The 20,442-nt window shown below is 33.6% G+C and overlaps 2 protein-coding genes across 2 annotated transcripts; both read left to right on the top strand.

The window, feature by feature from the left end:
* The first annotated feature begins 4,716 nt into the window (after positions 1-4,716).
* On the top strand, positions 4,717-7,426 carry LOC108990836 (sugar transport protein 12-like). Its single transcript, XM_018964935.2, has 4 exons — positions 4,717-4,974; positions 5,118-5,443; positions 5,712-6,341; positions 6,462-7,426. The coding sequence occupies exons 1-4, from the start codon at positions 4,845-4,847 to the stop codon at positions 6,945-6,947; spliced, it is 1,572 nt and encodes a 523-aa protein (XP_018820480.2). The 5' UTR covers positions 4,717-4,844; the 3' UTR covers positions 6,948-7,426.
* Positions 7,427-11,130: 3,704 nt separating this feature from the next.
* On the top strand, positions 11,131-13,080 carry LOC108990833 (protein DETOXIFICATION 49-like). The gene has a single exon (XM_018964933.2). It carries the CDS (start codon positions 11,249-11,251, stop codon positions 12,875-12,877), a length of 1,629 nt encoding a protein of 542 aa, XP_018820478.1. The 5' UTR covers positions 11,131-11,248; the 3' UTR covers positions 12,878-13,080.
* The last annotated feature ends 7,362 nt before the right edge of the window (positions 13,081-20,442 follow it).

The following is a 20,442-nucleotide window of genomic DNA, read 5'->3' as shown; positions in this document are numbered from 1 at the left end:
CTAGCTAGGACTGTATCTAACATATTTTTCGTGTTAATCACAATTATTACTTGCTCTTGTTTTATATTTTCACAATTATTTAAGATGATTAAGAATACTTTGATCTCTCTAAAAATGATTAACATGAATACTTCTCCAAAATGTATCGTCCGGCCTCGTACGTTGAACTATATATCTTACATATATCATGGACATTGGTATATATGCTTGATTTGTAAAGATTTTGGTTGTTCAGTCAAGTTGATCTCTTCGTATATCTTAATATATAGATTTATTAGTGTTAAAATAAAGTTCAAAAACATATGCAGATCATTTATATTTAGAGACGGTAATTTAAGTATATCACATCAATAAATATGATTGAAATTTAAGACATATCATATCAATAATTAGTAGGAACTGAAATATATAATAAGAATGAAATTAAAACAAAATATAGAAGGATGAACAACCTGGCCTTCTCCAAAAAGTATAATATACATATATCTGTCCCTCTATGTGTTGAATTATTAATTTGTGTCTTTGATTTTCCCTTGGGGCACCACTTTCGCGATTTCTTCCAAACCATTTAGTGGAATGGAACTCCAGATAAAGCAGAAATATGTCTCTTTCTCTCTTTAGAAAACCAAAAGAAAAAGAAAAAAAGAGACTCAGCTGATTCTTATTCCTTGAATAGTATTTTGCCAACGAGGTGCTCTTATGTCACCTACGACCAAGTCCCCACCATGGACCTCTTTGTGGGTTGCACATGGTTTTAATGTCGTCTGTGTTGAGTGATATATATCTTTAATTCATAGAATCCGTAACAAAATCGCGTCTTCGCCCCTTTTTCAGATTGTACCTTCGATCTTAAGCGACGTGAAGAAATTGAACAATTAAAGCTTTTTGGGAACCTTTTAGATGTATGTATATATGTACCTACAGTCTTTTTGTGGGTTCACAGAAAAAAAAAAAAAAAAACACATTTTTCCTGGGCCAGCAAACTAATAAACCATTCGTACGCAGAAGAAAGATGAGAATATTAAGAAATTGTTCAAGATTGCAAAGGCATAAGTTCATGATCAATTGTTCATTATTTCATCAGTTTGCATCTTAACTAATAATTAGCTCTTTCTAATTTTCTTTTAATAATGGGAAAATCACACTATTTTTGGTGCAAAAGAAAAATCAAGTCTTTACACTTGATCCAAAAAAGTCGAGCAACAAGCTGCATGCAGCTTGGAATGCACTGATTTGGATTAGGAAGCACAATAAAATCTAGATGCTCGAGACTAAAGAAAATGAACACAAACTGTTTGATAAAATCCCTCAGTTATAATCGTGAGAGCCCACTGTTAGTGTTTATAAATGTACAAGACATCAATACGAGAGGTATTCTCTACCGCTGGTTACATGTAATTGTACAAGGAAGTGCCGAAATTGAAAGATACATATTTGGTACAAAAGGAAAGTACTAGCCGTTGAAAGGGTTGATGTTGCCATATGTTCTGTGAGCGGGCAGATCTTCATGGTGGTGGCGCGTTGCCGTTGTGGTTGTTTCCATAAGAGGTACTGGATCTTCAATAGGTAAGTCTTCAATTCTGTTCATAGCCGTTGTAGAGTCATTTGTGTTATTCGAGATCTATTGATCGACGATCTCTATGAGCTCCACTTTTTTTCAAAAAGAAGTTTGAACATCGTTACTTTTTATTAAGCTTATTATCACGAAATCTAATTTGGGACGTCTACTTATCATTATAAAAGTTAGACTTCTTCTACTTGAAAGCCCTGCATCACACACTTAGTTTTTTTTTTTTTTTTTATCTTTTTTATCTTTAACTGCTGAGTAGATTTTCTTTTATTAAAAAAAAAAAAATTATCTATCATTGGATGCATTATCTGTTAAAGTTAAACACAAGTATATTTCTTTTGTACGATATTATTTGATTTAAAGTTTGGGACTCAGTACGGTATTGGCAAATAATGATTCTCTTTATTCACTTAAATAAAGTATCTTTAATTTTTCCAGGGTGTTTTTAAAAGTAATTAAATTGATAAGTAAAGTATCCATTTAGTCATTGTGCTTTTACTGCTACTGATATTCTTTACAGACAAACGTTCAAGAGACAGTACTTTACCTAAACAAAGACTCAACATCACCCTTCCTAGAAATGAAAGACTCAACCTTTATGGACAAACCGTCCAAGAAACGAACTACTTTTTCTTATTTTAATTATATAATAAGGAAAATATGAACAAAAAATGATGGATTATAGTTTGGACTAATTCTGGTAAACTTTGATAGCGCGTGATGACAACAAATTTATATTTTTTCAGCCACAAAAGTCAAATCTGAAAGATATGATGGTGGCGATTCCAGTGATCCAACGCGTATGGTGAGAAGAACTGTCGGAAGGGATGGTGCGTGAGGACCACGCATGTTGATTTCTTCAAAACCGCCACTATCTTCCAAACGATTTACGGTCTCAAAATCTTCTTATGTTGCATGTGTCTCTTGAGAGTTGTAAAAAAATTACAGGTTTGACTTTTTTGACATTGAAGGAAGAAAAATAAATTAAGAAATGAGGGAAAGAGATAGAAAAGAAGGAGGAAAAATGAGAAATGAGAAATGAGAAATGAGAAATGAGAAATGAGGAAAGGAGTGGGGGAAGGGCCTCCTCCTCCACCAAATTCAGATCTTGGGACTTTTTTTTTTGAATGAGAGATAGGATTTCTTTCTATAATCAATAAAATATTGTATTTAAGTAATAAATGTACTTAATCTGAACTTTAACTACAAAGTGTAATCATCTCTCATTCTCTTCGTTCTAGCTACTATACAAGGCGCATTTATAATGAATTAATTAATACTTTATGCACTAACGACCAAGTTTAGTTTGTTTTTATAATTATTCTCAATTCATCTCATCTCACGTCATTTAATTATTATAACTTTTTTAAATTTTCACACAATATTAAATAAACAATTCAATTTTTTCAAATTTCAAAACAAAAAAAAAATATATATTCTAATAATATTTTATTCAACATTTTAATTTTAATCTCAACTCACATCATCTGCAAAAACAAATGAGGCTATAATTCGCATTAATAGCAATTTAAAACTTTTATGTTTTTACAAAATCACAGTACTTCCTCAGGACTATTAATATCTAAATTAATGAAAGCTGTGAACCTATTATCTAGGCTACTTTAATCTCTAAACTAATTTATAAGTTTAACATGTGATCATGATTGAAATTATCCATGTAGTCTTGTATTGCAATACAACGATCTATCAAATCACTCAATAAATTAGTTAGTAATTAATAATGTAATAATTTGATAACTAATCATATTCATAAAGTAAATAAAGTATGTTACACTAAATTTGGCAATGGAGAAAAACTCTTTAAAGAACTTTTTAAATGTAAAACTCTACGTGACAGTCACATTCAGAAAAATCAATTTTATTATTTAAAAATCAGTTATAAGTAATTCTCAATTACAAAACTTTTGCTAATTGACTCTTTTACTTGGCCGGACAAATGACCCGTTTGGCTCTAACCAGTAGAATCACTTAAATAAATAATATGATAGGAATTTGACTCACAGTAGAACTCTACCGACGGAACAAATCTGATAGAAGTTTGAGTCACAGTGGAAATACACTGACGGATTTTGCTGGCGCCTGATACTTATTTTCTCAGCATTGTCAGTTTCGCATTCAAACTCTTCTTTAGGTAAGATCTATCTCATGGAACTTGGCTTCTATACTTTTGACTTATCTAAAACACTTCATAACAACCTCTAAATAAAATCAAAATAGTTATAGATAAAGTCAAAGTGTTTTACATTGATCCAAATTACAATATCAAAAATAAGATAAACTCTTTCATCTTATTCACTTAGTTATATCTAAACTTATCAACTTAGTCACCTAGTTCTAGTCAAACTTTTGCATCTACAATGATCTTTAGTGCCGGTTTGGATTTGGAAGTTTAAAAAGTGTTTTTTACAACGTAAAAGTTTTTTTGAAGAAAAGAATTATGTTTTGTAAATTTATAAAAAAAAAAATAATTAAGAACTGAAAAAAAAAAAACTGAAAATCCACTTTTTAAAAGAGCACCAAATTGAAGTTTTTGTTAAAAAACTCCTGCAGAAAATGTTAGATTTTTAAAAATCACCGTAACTAACTTTATTTTAGATTCATGTTTATTGTAACTAACTTTAAAGGCTACATGTTTATCAAACAGTAAAAAATTTGTTAATAGAAATTTTGGAATAAACCTACACAATTAAAAGCACTAGTGCTAAAAAAAAAAAAAATCTATTTGGCAAACAGGCCGCCAGTAGTACTACCAACGCATGATTTAAACTCCAATTTAATTAGTTGTGTACTACGTGCTTATCTTTTATAATCCAAAATCGCATAGCCTCTTTTTAATTAATGTCAAAACACAAGCTGTAACTGATCATTTCATCTGCTTTTGATGTTAACCAAAAATAAAAAGAGTATGATTCCTTACCAAACTCTAACATGCACGTGACGATTTCTTCTCCCTAAAACTCTGTCCTCGCGCATGCATAAATCGATTGATCAGAAGGATACGATACTTAGAGATTTTCTGTTGAGACATCTACGTGATACGTACGCTTCAATCGGATAATTCATTATGGATGAACTATCATTATCCAATTCCAATATAATATATATCCTGGCATGTGACCTGGTCTATAAATTTCACGACTTCCTTTACTAATTTTATTTTCAACTCCTCCTGGCTCCTGGACCTCCGTTTGCAGTACACCAGGCGGACTCCTATATTTCTCTGCTAGGGAAGTGATAAATTAGCTAGGTCATAATGGCTGGAGGTGCCATCGCTTCGTCGGATGGACGGGAATATCCGGGCAAACTCACTTTCACGGTCTTTGTGACGTGCGTAGTTGCAGCCACCGGCGGATTAATTTTTGGTTATGATCTTGGAATTTCAGGTAACGATCTTAAAGTTCAAACGCTTTCGTTTTGAAATTATTCCTTGCGCGCAATCCCTTTTTTACATAGTGTTTTCTATATATCTTTATGTATTCGAATTAAATCACCAATTAATGTTGGTTTTTGGTGATCATGTATTTAGGCGGAGTTACATCCATGGATTCCTTCTTGGAAAAGTTTTTTCCCGCTGTATACGAAAAGGAGGCATCGATCAGACCTTCTGAAAACCAGTATTGCAAATTTGACAGCCAGACATTGACGCTGTTTACTTCGTCCCTGTATGTTGCTGCTTTGGTCGCATCCATTTTTGCAGCAACAATAACGAGACATTTTGGGAGGCGAACTACGATGCTTTGGGGTGGAATACTTTTCTGTGTTGGTGCGCTTTTCAATGGCTTCGCTGAAAGGATCTGGATGCTTATTGTTGGTCGAATGCTACTAGGTTTTGGTATTGGATGTGCCAATCAGGTAATTAACTAAGATTCATACATATCCATCTCTTTAATTATCATACATATAACAAAAAATGAAAAAGACTTCGTTTTGGGGAGTATATTATAAGTTGTAACTCAGTTTCACATACGAGGAGAAAATAAATGGCACTAAATTAATTTTCCTTTTTTCTCCAATATTGATGATTATAAATTAGAAAATGTGTATATACAATTACAAATATTGTATTGTAGAACTATTCTCAATACGTAGCCTGAGTTCATATATATACATTTGTTTGCAGTCTGTGCCAATCTACGTTTCTGAGATGGCGCCGTATAGATTCCGAGGTGCTCTCAACATGATGTTCCAATTGGCAATTACTATTGGCATCCTCGTTGCCAATCTGCTGAACTATTTCTTCGCTCAGATTCAGGGTGGTTGGGGATGGCGCTTGAGCTTGGGGGGTGCCATGGTTCCTGCTCTGATAATCATTGCAGGTTCGTTTTGTCTTGCTGACACACCAAACTCCCTGATCGAGCGTAACCATTTTAAGGAAGCCAAGGAACAACTCGTGAAAATCCGTGGCATTCCTAACGTAGACGAGGAATTCGACGATCTGGTGTCGGCCAGTGAAGCCTCGAAATTAGTAAAACACCCTTGGGTTTCTATTTTCCAGAGAAAGTATAGACCCCAACTCACCATGGCCATCTGCATTCCCTTCTTCCAGCAACTCACTGGCATGAACGTGATCACATTTTATGCGCCTGTTTTGTTCAAAACCATTGGTTTTGGAAGCAGCGCGTCTCTCATGTCTGCAGTGATCACCGGCACCGTCAATTGTCTCGCAACCCTCGTTTCGATTTTCAGTGTTGATAAGTTTGGAAGAAGAACCCTTTTCCTAGAGGGTGGTGCTCAAATGTTCATTTGTCAGGTACGTACACTAGTATAAATCTAAAGCCACTCTATCTTCTTGGTTCCTTTTTTCTTTTGTTGTAGAAGTGTACGTCTGATTTTCATGTATCATGTGTACATTTATGGATGTAATGTACAGGTTATAATTACAATAGCAATTGCTTTTAAATTTGGAACGACTGGAAATCCTGGAGAATTGCCGAAATGGTATGCATATGGAGTGGTTTTCTTCATCTGCTTATACGTAGCTGGATTTGCTTGGTCCTGGGGTCCTCTGGGATGGTTGGTTCCCAGTGAGATTTTCCCACTTGAAATCAGGTCAGCTGCTCAGAGTATCAATGTCTCCGTCAACATGATCTTCACCTTCGCCATTGCGCAAGTCTTCACGTCGATGTTGTGCCATTTGAAATATGGACTGTTCATCTTCTTTGCATGCTGGGTGGTGATAATGACCCTCTTCATTCACAAGTTCTTGCCGGAGACTAAGGGCGTTCCCATTGAAGAAATGACGATTGTGTGGCGAAATCATCCTTACTGGCGCAAGTTTGTTTCCTCCGAAGGAGACGCTTCTGGCCCTGGATCAGGAGATATTCAGTTGGAAAAAGGAGGAGAACAAAAAGTTTGATTATCACATGCAGGCCCGTTGTTAAAGCCTCTTCACTTTATCATCCCTTTTTTTTTTTTTTTCCCCCGATTAATCTGACGTTTGATAGAGCGAGTTTTTGAAAGTATTGTTTTTCTGCTTGCGGTTTTTTTGACAATTGTTTTTCGTCTGCTATTCTGCTTTGATTATCATGGGTTCATTTTTTCTGGGCGCCGGGGACGGGGGGATTGTCTGCACCAGCCTTTTGAGTATTTAAATGGTCCCTATTTCGACATGCAGGCCTGTAGGAGAAGGGCCCTTCAAACTGGGCCTCGTTTTAAGATGCGGGACAAGTTTGACCAACGCTCTCAGATGTTTGGGCCTTCTAGGAGATGGTTTCGGACTTGATCCGTGTCTGTAATGCATGGAAAACTAGTTGGGCTTTTACAATTTAATCTATTATTTGTATTTATCTTTACCTTATTTGAATCTTGAATAATTCTATTTAACAATATTTACATCGTATATTATTTATGTGATATAATTTAATTTAAAAGATAAATTTTAAAATTTAAATGTTATAAATTAAATTATATGGTATAAAAACTTTTAAATAGTGTATCAGCTAGTATTTTCGAAATACAAATGACGTGGCATTTCCATCACTATGCTGATCATCCCTGAGGCTTCATTCCTCGAATAATCCCTCCCAGTCCAATAAAAAAGCCGTCCTCTAATTGTTCGAAACTATAGTAAAAAAAATGCCGAATTAGGAAAATAACGACAAGGTAGAAAAGTCAGATACTAAATTAAAATTCTAGAACGATCTTTTTCTTCTTCAGTTTGGCAAATTAGCTGTTGATTTTTTAATATATTAAAAGACAGTTAATACGACCCACCTGCCTTGTTTGTTTTTTAAAAACATCTCATCTCATCTCACCTCATCATTACAATTTTTTCAAATCTTCACATAAAATAAAATAAACAATTCAATTTTTTCAAATTCCAAAACAACAATAATATTAAAAAATATATTCTAACAATATTTTATTCAACTTTTTAACTTTAATCTCAACTCATCTCATCTTATCTCTGAAAACAAACGAACCTTTGATCTTCGAATTAAGACGTTAATCACACGTTTGGTTGACTCACTTCCTCTCAAAAGCAAGCTTTGTCACTAGATTACAGACTCATGTTGACTAGATACGCACGAATGTGTCAACATACTGCACATTGCATTTTTCTATAAAATAAAGAAAACGATTCCTGGGTTCACATTCGTGGAACTTACGAGACATGGTTTGAAGAAACTAATGTCTCCACGTTAAGAACAATGAAAAAGTAGTACTACTTGAGAGATGCCGACACGGAATTAGATGATCATGTGGTATATAGTAGCTAGGATTCTAAGGATCATAGTATTTTGACTGAGTTAGGGTTCTTAATTCTCCCAGCAAACGTCTTTTCATGCAAAAATGACGTGAAGACTTTTCTTTACGCGTTCGTACGACTAGTTTTTCCAATTAATTAAGGTCCTCCGGAAAGAGTTTTTGAGTCAATGAGGTTACCATTTTGGTCTATTCAGCTATTGATCACCGAAGTTTGACCAAGTTAATTAAGCAAGCTGCGCCTGCATGGCACTTGCCTGGCTCGTGTCGTGCTCGGATTGCCCCGGCTGGCAAATTTCATTAGATTTAACACCGCTCAAATCAACGCTAGCTCCTAGAACTTGATTTGTACGCTAAAATGAGCTTTTGCACCGACTTTATTTGGTCTCCAAAGCAACAGAATGGAATGAAAGTACTGTGAAATCACCTTTTTATTTTAAAAGATTAAAAATATTTTTTAATTTTTAATTTTTTATCTAATCATTATTTAATTATTACAATTTTTTAAATAAAATAAAAAAAAAATTATTCAATTTTTTTAAGTCTCAAAATAATTTTTTTATTTAATGTATATATATAACGTGGCTGATCCCCTCTAGGCTCTACCACATGCCATTCACAACCTTATAGCTGTTGAATAATTCCTTTTGATTTCTCAGAACAAGAACAAGAAAAAAAAAAAAAAAGAACTTGGCAGTTATTCGTGATCTTGATACATCTTCTTCTTATTCTAATTTGTTTCCACAATGGAAGTTGAAATCCTTGATATGGCTGCATACCAAAGTTTGTCCTCAATTGGACAAGCGAAGACGATCATTGTGAGGAGAAAGAAGATCAGTCGTATACGAATGTTGGCAGCCAATGGCACACCCTTTTGCCACCGCCCCAATTCATGCAGCTGGGACAGCTAGCTAGTACTTTTGATCATCCTTAATTTTCTCTTTGATGCATGTAGTTTCAAGCGCCATGCATATGTATATATGGAGCTATACAGCTAGCACTACAAGAAAAATGAACTTTTATGACCATTTAATTGCAGTGAAAATGTTATTTGTGATTAAAACAGACTCATTTTGACTGTAAATAATCATTTTACTGAAATTAAATGACCATAAATAAACAGTTTTCTTGTAGTGTAGTTTAACCGACCTACTGCACCAAGACAAAAAATCAAAGGGCCGGGGGAATGCCCTACCCTCATATTACTAACACATTTTTAAATGCGTAATTATCCACCACCCATATATATATATATATATAGATCATGCTAATATTAGGCATAATTATTTATATATATATATATATATATATATATATATATATTAGTCGTCCGAGGCAGCATGCAGCATGGACGATTAGGCTTAACTTGATGCTCAGTGCTTATCCTTTTTTTGTCACTTTGTTCATTTTTTAATTAGTCAGCTTTAACCATGCACATTGCTAAAAGGATAAGATTGGAACCCACTTACCCCTGAAAATTACTTCATGCATGACTTAAATCATGTGCCAATTAGTAGATGATATTGATTTAAAACTAAAAATAAAAAAGTTCCATAAAGAATTTTCTTTCTTTTTCTTATTGATTCCGATATTATAATTAATTTGATACTCCATACTGGATGATAAGGGTATTATTAGGTGGCGTAAGAAATCACACATTACTTGAGAATGAACAATTATTACTCTTAACTATGGTTTTAAAGGGATTCTAATATTTATATCATTGATGAATATTTTAGAATGAGAAAGTATATTTACAAACGTGAATTGTGTAACTGTCACATAATTATTTTTAAAAAAATAAATAAAATATGAGATTATTTCTTATTGCCTCTTCCTTGAAGCGTTAACTATAAGATACTATTTCTTTTCTCTTTCAAGGAGCTGGATCAAGATTTGTTGTAATTGAATAACGTAACAAAAGAAATAACTTTCTTGTAACATCATGCTCTCGTTTTATGACATGAATATAAAAATTTAACCTTCTTTTGACTCATCTTGAATTAGGTGGCATGGGATTTGAAATTTTGAACCGAGTGGATTCAAAACAAACAAACAGAAACCGACAAAGGAATTTAATTAATTTTATGGTACTGCATGACTAACAAACTGTAACTAGGCAAGTCAAGCTACCTAATTCTCAAAATGGAAACCGTTCACACCTTTATTTTGCCTCCCTTCGCTTGACAGAACACCACCCCAAAACGTTATTTATACCTCCGACATGGTCATAAATTAAATATTTAAGGATATTATTTTCCATAAATAAATAAGGTAGTAATAGGATTACTATCTATCTACTATTAAAGTACATTTCAAATTTTTTTATTTTTTTAACATCCTTAATCATTAAGAAAAAATTAAAAAAATATATAATTTTATTAATATTCACTTTCTTAATTATTAAATAAAATTAAAAATTAAATATAAATGAAATAATAAATAAATAATAAAAAAATATTAATCCTATCATTATTTAAAAAAAATAAGTCCGCAATTTACTTCTTGAGGTTATAAACTTGTTATCGACATATACGAGCCTACCATGGGCCCTTATCATGAATTTGGCCATATCAAGGTTCAGACAAACGAACATGTAAACACAAACTCTCTCTCTCTCTCTCTCTCTCTCTCTCTGGGTTTACGTGTAATTTGGGTTGCAAACTTGCAGGCGCCAACAGTCATATGTGTGGTCGGGTCATAAAAGGACGCTTGAAAAATCGAACTTTAATTTTAAGTTCAATTTTCTCGAACTTTTTTTTCTTTTTTAATTCTCTCTCTCTCCCCTAAAGGCTAAAAAAGCCGTCCAAAGGACCTGAATTAAATTCCATTCCTGTCCAAACATTCCAAGAGAACCCCCCCAAATCTCACCTTTAAAACCCCAGTACAGACCCCTTTAAAATTCCCAAGATCTTTCTCTCTCTCGCTCTCGCTCTCAGAAAGTCCAAAATCATGTGCCAGTTATCTTCCCCTCCTCCGAGTACTTCTGGTGGATGCAATTCAGACCAACCAAACCAGCTCCTTCCCTCAACCAAACCACAAAAGCCCGACATGTTCACCCCTTTGATACCCCAAAACCCAACACTTCAACATCAAAACCAACATCCCCAAAAAACCCATCTCTCTCTTGCTGTCACCGAAGCCAAATGCATATCCAAGATTGTTTTTCCAATGGTACTAACTGGTCTTTTGCTCTACCTCCGCTCCATGGTCTCCATGCTCTTCCTTGGCCATCTCAACGACCTTGCCTTGGCCGGCGGTTCGCTGGCAATCGGATTCGCTAACATCACTGGTTATTCCGTTCTCTCTGGCCTCGCCATGGGAATGGAACCCATTTGTGGCCAGGCCTTTGGAGCCAAAAGATTCAAACTTCTTGGCCTTACTCTGCAAAGAACAGTGATTCTACTTCTGTTTACTTCAATTCCCATATCACTTTTATGGTTCAATATGAAGAAAATCCTGCTATTTTGTGGTCAGAATGCCGAAATTGCAACCGAAGCTCAGACCTACATTCTCTATTCCCTCCCGGACCTCGCTGCACAATCTCTTCTGCACCCCATTCGAATATATCTACGATCGCAATCCATAACTCTGCCTCTGACTTTGTGTGCGGCCTTTTCTATTGTTCTCCACGTTCCCATCAATTACTTTCTTGTTTATGTGCTGAAACTTGGAATTAAAGGCGTTGCCTTAAGCGGCGTCTGGACTAATTTCAATCTGGTAGGATCGTTGATGGTCTATATTGCAATCTCCGGCGCGTACGAGAAAACATGGGGTGGAATTTCCTTCGAGTGTTTCAAAGGATGGAGAGCTCTTTTGAATTTAGCTATTCCAAGCTGCATTTCAGTTTGCCTGGAATGGTGGTGGTACGAAATCATGATTTTACTCTGCGGGCTTTTACTCAATCCCCAAGCGACCGTTGCTTCAATGGGAATTCTGATTCAAACCACGGCTTTGATGTACATTTTCCCATCTTCTTTAAGCTTTGGTGTGTCAACAAGGGTTGGAAACGAACTAGGTGCGAACAATCCAAAGAAAGCAAAACTTGCCGCGAGTGTCGGCCTCTCTTTCAGCTTCGTGTTGGGATTCTCGGCATTGCTTTTTGCTGTAATGGTTAGGAAGATATGGGCAAACATGTTCACCCATGACACAGAGATTATAGCCTTAACATCTATGGTCTTGCCCATTATCGGACTCTGCGAGCTCGGAAACTGTCCACAAACAACAGGTTGCGGTGTTCTTCGTGGAACAGCTCGGCCAAAACTGGGAGCCAATATCAATCTCAGTTGCTTTTATCTTGTGGGAATGCCGGTTGCTGTGTGGTTGAGCTTTTACGCAGGGTTTGATTTCAGAGGACTATGGCTCGGTCTTTTGGCAGCGCAGGGCTCGTGCGTTGTGACCATGTTGTTCGTTTTGGCTCGAACCGATTGGGAGTGTCAAGCCCTGAGAGCCAAGGAGCTTACCAGAGAGATTACCACCACAGATGATAATAGCCATGATGACGAGGGATTAAAGGATAAAACTCAGGACTTTTCCAGTTCATTGGATAAAGTAGAGAGCAGCCAAAATTCACTAGTTTGAGTTCTCCACCGAATCCTAGAATTTTTTGTACAAATCTTGGGCAATCACGACAAGGCACGATAAGACCCAACATTTTTTACGTTAACATTCACAACATAATTAATTAGTATAAATAGCATTTTTCTTGTTCTTTTTTTTTTTCTCTCTTTCTTTTTCTATATGCGGGATTTTTTTATGTAACTTTTAAATGAAATTTCATTTTCTATAGAGTTTTTGTTCATTTTGTAGTTCAAAATGTCCCTTTTTTTGGCTTATAACTTGGACAGCTTCCCCCAATACTAAAATATATTATCCAAGTTCTGATCTAGAGATGATTCCTAGCAGAACAAGAAATTGTAAATAAATCGATAAAAAAAAGATATACAAGGGTGATAGCTAGCAAACGCCGCTAATGCTTGTTGGGTTAGCTCCACGGTCCACCTGTATGAATTAAAAGAAAAAAGAATTAATATTGTGGGAAACAACAGACCGACATAGAGTTGTAATTAATATAGTGGCATGGAGCCAAAAGTTTGATCCGGAATGTCAATGCTGATCCTCAACATGTCCTAGGAGGGAACCTTCAAAAATAAAGATTTTAATGCAATAATAACACGTAGAGATTGCAATATCGTAGCAGAAAACTACAATAAATAATGATGCCTTAGAGCATCTTCAATAGATTAGCTAAAAGTTAAATTCATAGAATATTTAGCTATTAGAGAGCAAAATATGCTCACAATAGATTAATTAAATTCTAAATAATTAGAATTTAACTACAGTGACTTTTAAAAAATTTTTTAAATTGAAAGGTTAATGTGCATATATTAAATATATATTTTATCAATTATTTCTCTCTCCCTTTCTTTCTATCATGCACATATTTTATCACAATTAATATATTAATTTGAGTTAGTAATATATTAATTTAATTAGAATATGATTATTAATTAATATATAATAGGTAGAATAGTAAAATATGATAAAATAAAATAAATTAATAATTAAATAATTTTAAAATTATTACTTATTCATTACTATATAATGAATAAATGGATAATTCAATGTGGAGATTTGATGTGAATAATCAAAACTAAATTCATCTTATATTATTTTATTATTATGTAATGAAAAAATAACTATTTCAATGTGGAGATTTATGTTAATAGAATAGCCAAAAGTTAAATTTTTCTTACATTCCTAAAAAATGTCCTTTAACTTTGACTAATCTATTGAGGATGTTCTAAACTTGATTGCTTTAGAACATTCAATAAAAAATTTTAAGAGGAAAGTCTTAGATATGAACTGAAGTAACGTCCAACTCATGAAAGAAGAAGAAGAAGAAGAGGAGAGAGATCAGAGATATTAAAGATCCAAAATGTTGACCAACAAAAATACAAGTAGGATTACTCAGCTTACGGCATCTTCTTCAACATCCTTTCATTCTTATTTCTTCCATTGTATTGAGAGGTTGTATGAGAGAACATGAGAAGCTGTAAAATCATTCACCATGGTAGATTTCGCTTCAGAAAATCTGTGGACGTAAATTTTTATACCGAATAATGTAAATCTTTGTATTTCTCAATTTATTTATAGTTTATATGCTAATTTATATATTATTCATTTTATAGATGAATATCCGAGCACAATATCACTACTCAAACCATCATCGTGGACCTTCCATGCAACCCGCGTAATGTTGGGCTCCGACCTTTAAGTGGAAATGCATCGAGAGAAAGTAAGAATTGTGTTGGGATCATGTTAAGATGATTTCAGATTATTTGGATTGATCTATGAATAGTAGTATTATGTAGGTATTATTGATGCGTATTTGAATATAAATATGTTGAGATATATATTTAAATGTATGAAATATGTTAAAATAAGTCAAACTCTTTTATGATAAGTTGAAAAAATAATAAAACTCATTAGTTTGAGTTGGGTTAAATGATTTCAACAACCAAACGTAGCCAAGTCTGATCTCTCGGAGGTAGGGAAAAAACAAAAGCATGAAATGCCTTCAGATCAAGAAGTGTGCGTGGGTCATTCATGTGACTGCGCCTGGACCACACGCACGGCTTGCATCATTTGATTTGGCGGAACAACTTAAATGACTAACGCGCGGATGATCAAACAAACAAGGGGGCGTATGATGGTGGTGAGTACTGGGCGGATGAAGACAGATTATCAATAGTTTGTAAAAATGGAGAAGAAAAATGGAAAACACATGGAGGAAAAAGAGATAGAAAACATGTCTGCGACCAGCTAACAAGTATATTGAAGGTGTAAAATCAAATCATGGTAAGGTGAAGGTGAGGTCCACAATGAGGGGTACTGGAGTATGGTAGTCACCTGTCAGCAAACACCCTGTGATGGTAGTGCAGAGGGTGGCGGTTCTAGTGGCAAGGCACGCGTTGGATGACTGGAACTAAATGACAAAAAAACTAGGAAAAATGAGGGGAAACTATTTATAATAATAATAATAAAAACAGAGTGGAGGAGAAAGGAGAAATGTTATAAGGAAATTAAAGTTCTGAGAGACAAGAGAGAGAGAGAGAGAAAGCAGAGCTTCACTATTCCTTCCACCTTTTTTACGTTGGAAGCGTTGGAAACGATAGGTTAGGGTTTTTGAGAAAGAGATATATAAATGGGTTTGGTTGGTAGGTTGGACATTACAAAGACCTGCAACTCCATTGACATGACTTATATAGTATAGAGTACTGTGTAACTCTCGAGTAATAAAGTGAATAAATGTAAAAGCGTCCACATAAAAAATCTACTTCTTTTTAACATGGTATCTACCATTACACTTTAATTCTGAGAAAAGATGTAGGGTTTAATATTGAAACTCATGATCGGAGGAAGCCTAGCTATTGACCTCACGTCTCATTCTATATATCCTAATTCTCTTAGATCTCTCAAAATCAGCCGGCCATGCATTACCAGCTTGCATGGACAATGCAGGCAAAGCGATCCAAATCTAGCTCATTGGACAACCCCATGATGATCGACTTGAGAACTGAGATTCCTTAATTCGTCCCGATCAACCTCGATCGTCAAAATGGCCAAGTTTCAATTTCTAGCGGGGGAAATACACTTTTATATATCTAGTACTTAAGAGTCTGACACTATGATCCCGTGCATGAATTATTTTCTAATCCATCGTCACTAAGGAGTGGTTTGGATTCAGAGATGAGTTGAAATGGTTTGTGAATAGTAAAATAAAAGTTAAATTATTTATTATATTTTGTGTATAAATTTAAGAAAATTATTTTAAAATTTGAAAAAATTGAATTATTTATTATATTTTATATGAAAATTTAAAAAAATTATAATGATAAGATGAGATGAGTTGAAATAGGTTGAAATAGATTACGAAAAAAAACGAGACCTAATTTATAAGCCCCTTGCTTGATAAATGCCTGTCGGTCGAGCTTTAATTAGTACACGCAATTAATGTTCCAAATTTCCAACAGCTTGCTCAACTTGCAAATAGTTAATTAACATACTCAAATCTACTAAATTAACCACTTGAATGCACCAATCAGCTTTCTAATGTTTCTGCTTTTGTTTTTTTTTTAATAAAATATTTAGACTTTCATGTTTTTTTATTTGAAAAATATAAAATTACTCCTTGGAAAATAATAGTTATATATACTTGTCGATCTGTTTCTTTATGATGTTCAACGTGTGGAAAATTATAAATTAGCCTATTAATTATTTGATACATGATCTGCCTAGCTAGCTGCAGCATGTAACGATGAATTTGACTTTTCTTTTTTGCTTTTTAATTTATTGTTCTGATCTAATGGCTGACGACCTTATTCTGATCATTAAGGCTGTTTGAGGATTCTTTTAATATATATATACACACACATACACTATTTTTCTAGTTGGCTAAAAAAATGGATGGGAGGATTAATGCACCTCGAGAAAAACAAGTGTTCGTACGCCGGCTAGTTAGCTATATATATAATAGCTAGTGAATGCCGCCGGAAATTGTTTATTCCTTAATTATAAATTTATCTGAATTTTTTACAAGGAAGTACGTACGTACTCGCTCATGCCGGCTTACCGCTTACCCCAAATTCTACAATATTATCTAATTGCACGGCCCACTCCATTGATTGAAGATTATCATTGTTTTTCTAAACCTATTGGTTGTCAAAAGCTATGAGAAAACAAAAACAAGTTCAGATAAATGTGAATTGTGTGCATGGGATTCATACGTACACATATCATTCATGTATGTATGTTTTAGCTCATAATTGTCAAAAACTATGATAATTTCATACATTGATGATACCATTGAGGAAGTAATTCATTACAAGAGAATTTGTTATTTGTAATTTTTTTTTACAATAAAAATAACTATTTACGATAAAAATAGATTTATTTTATATATAAATAGTCATTTTATTAGAAATAATTGATCGTAAATAAGTAATTTTTTTATAACAAAAATATATATATATATATATATTACACGAAAAACATATTGTCCTCTAGATCATTGTGCGTGATTTGATGATCTTATATATACCTAGCTACGACGAAATTAATGATCATTAGCTAGCTAGTTAGCTGTAAAGTAAATTATTTGTTGGCATGAATAGTGATGAAAAGAATACGTACTAATTAGATGCTCATAATTATTTTAGTACGAGAAACTAAGATATTGTAATTGGAGCAATTCGTAGGAACAAAGCCAAAGCCAAAGCCAAAGCCGGCCATGTGAATTGCTCATGCATGCACGTTAATTTCCTGGCCTTTTGAGGTCGCGAATGAGGGAATTAAGTGATCTAATAGTCCGCCCCGGCCACATATCACCCGTGGGATCGTTATCACGTGCAACATATATAAATATATATATATATATATAAATATATATATATATATATATATGCACACATTAGGAAACAGCCGATCGAATGCATTAATTCCAGGATGCACCTAACATAATTATTTAAATAATATTAAATAAAAAAGTCAATAACTTATTTGTTTAGGAAAAGATAATATAAGGTTAAAGAAAGATAAAAAATTAAGATTAAAAAAAATCTAAAGTTCAACAAATTATCTAACCGCTGGGCTATTAAGGGTCTTTTGGTAAAACATGATCTTTCATTAAATTCTACAAGCAGAGAGCTACACGTCAAATAGTCAAGAATCTTAAGACCTTTTGATAAAACATGATCATTCATTAAATTCTACAAGGAAGTTACACGTTAGATAGTTAAGAGTTTTAAGGGCTTTTTAGTAAAACAATACTTAATAGACTTAACAGGAAAAAAATAAGTTAACGAAAAAATAATAAAAAGTTATTATTCACCACTTATTATAATAGAGTAGATATATATATATATATATATTATCATCATCATCTTCAAAACCATCAGCTCAACTATATAATTAATATTATTTGGCCAGATATATATATATATATATATATTATAATTAAAAAAACGCATGATTGTTGTTTAATTATAAGGAAAACTGACCGACAACTTTTGACCAATAATATTCCTTCCTTGCAAAATCAATTTGCATTTTGTAATTTTAAGTCCATGCATTGATGCCCAATTAGTTGACCTCAAATTAAACAAATGCCAAAAAGGCATATATATATATATATATATATATATAAAGGTTGACATGCATTCTTTATTAGGAAAGATTCGACGTTATAGTACGTATAGTACTCATGATCTAATGCATTTTTTTACCAATTAAGAGCCAAGGCATGATCAATTAATTAGATCTTTAAAAAGCTCGGAAATGTTAGAAGAAAACCAGAGATCAGAGAGAGATTGCACTTCATGTGTAGTCACAAAAGCTCGAAGGATAATTCAATTTTTCTGAATTAGTGGACGTACATCCAATGTTTTTAATTTCGTACCGTACCGGCCGGTACGGCTGAAATTTTTCGTTTCGGCCGTCCGGCCGGTACAGGTACTAGATATATACCGTACCGGCCAAAATACCGGCCGTTTCAGCCTAAATGTCAGCCTGTATCGGTCTGTACCGACCTATATTTCGGCCGGTACCGGCCGATATTTCGGCCTGTGTTTTTTTTTTTTTTTCATTTTTTCAAACTACAAGTTTATTTTTTGACCCCTAATTTAGATTAGACTATTTATAATTTATATGTATGTATGTATTTATATATAATTTATTCATATATAAACTATTATTTTAGAATATAATTGTTATATATATTTATATATATAATTTATTCATATATCGACTATCTCGAAACGGTATACGAAACGGTACCGGTACCGAAATATTTTGTTCCAGTGTCTTGACCGGTACGCCATCCGGTACGGTATTCAAAACATTGCGTACATCCCCCTTCTTTTTTTTTTCTTTTTTTTTTTTGTGAATAATTCATTGTTTTGATTTCAATTCGAGTTTTGTTCAATGTTAATAAAATTATCACAACTGGACCGTAAGGATACCGGCCCATAAAATTAAATATATTACCTTTTTGTTCGGCTATATATCGATCATATATTATATATATATATGTATATATATCATAGATTTGCTCACAAATATGGATCCAAATTTTATGCATGTTCATAGAGAAGGAAATGCTATTACGAATTGGTTAGCTAGAATGGGCGCAAGAGAAATTGAAGTGGAATGGAAAAACATGAGTGAACTCCCTCCTCTACTGCGGGGCTTGATCAGAGTGGATAAATGAGGTCTTCCAGCACTAAGGCATAAGAGTTAGGGTGCTGCGTTTAATAGGTGCGGAATGTGTTAGAAAGTTTTTGTGCAGAATAGTTTCTTAACTGCAATAATAGTAACGAGCAGGAAAACCAACAGAAAAATTAGAACTGTTCGGATCACAGATTATCCTTAAGCTGGGTCGCTATTTATTGTTTTTTGGGTTTTACTTTCAGTTTTGTTTTTATAGGCATGTCAAGGTTATCTTGTTTTATTTGTATAGGTTTGTTTTAGATGATTTTTTATAGGTTGGTTTTAGTAGTTTTGTTAGTTTGGTTTTGTTTTGGTTGGATACAAAGGATGGTCTTAGTGTTTAGTGTTTTTTGTAAATCTTGAGTATCAGTTTTGTTATCTCGATATTCTTTCAATGAAAGTTATTAATAAAATTAAAATGAAATCACTATTAAATATGTGACTTCTACTCTTCTATAAAAAATATTTAGTTTAAATACGCGCGCCCATGCATGCATGGGACTTAATTCAAATAAAAAAAAAAAAAAATTAAATTTCAGATCGCGCGAGGATGCATGCAGCTAATGTCATCCTCGGCAGATCGAAAACATGACCTAATCCTAGAGGTAGCTAGCGATCGATTCGATGGAGGGGTAAAAGCTAGCTAGCAAAAGATGCATCGATTTAGAAGCCCCGGCCGGCCGGCCGGCCGGCCCCCTGCATGCATGCAGCCCCCTACCGCTAATGATAGGTTAATTACTATTTATTTATTTATTTATTTTTATTTTTTTTAAATTCTTATTTTATTTAATAGTTAATGAAGTGATTATTAATAAAATTATATAATTATATAATTTTTAATTTTGTTAATAATTAAGAATATTAAAAAAAAAATACTT

Source organism: Juglans regia, chromosome 9 (genome assembly GCF_001411555.2).
Source record: "Juglans regia cultivar Chandler chromosome 9, Walnut 2.0, whole genome shotgun sequence".
Lineage (NCBI taxonomy): Eukaryota > Viridiplantae > Streptophyta > Magnoliopsida > Fagales > Juglandaceae > Juglans > Juglans regia.
Note: the sequence above shows the minus strand (reverse complement) of the source record. Positions and strands in the feature narration are given on the sequence as shown.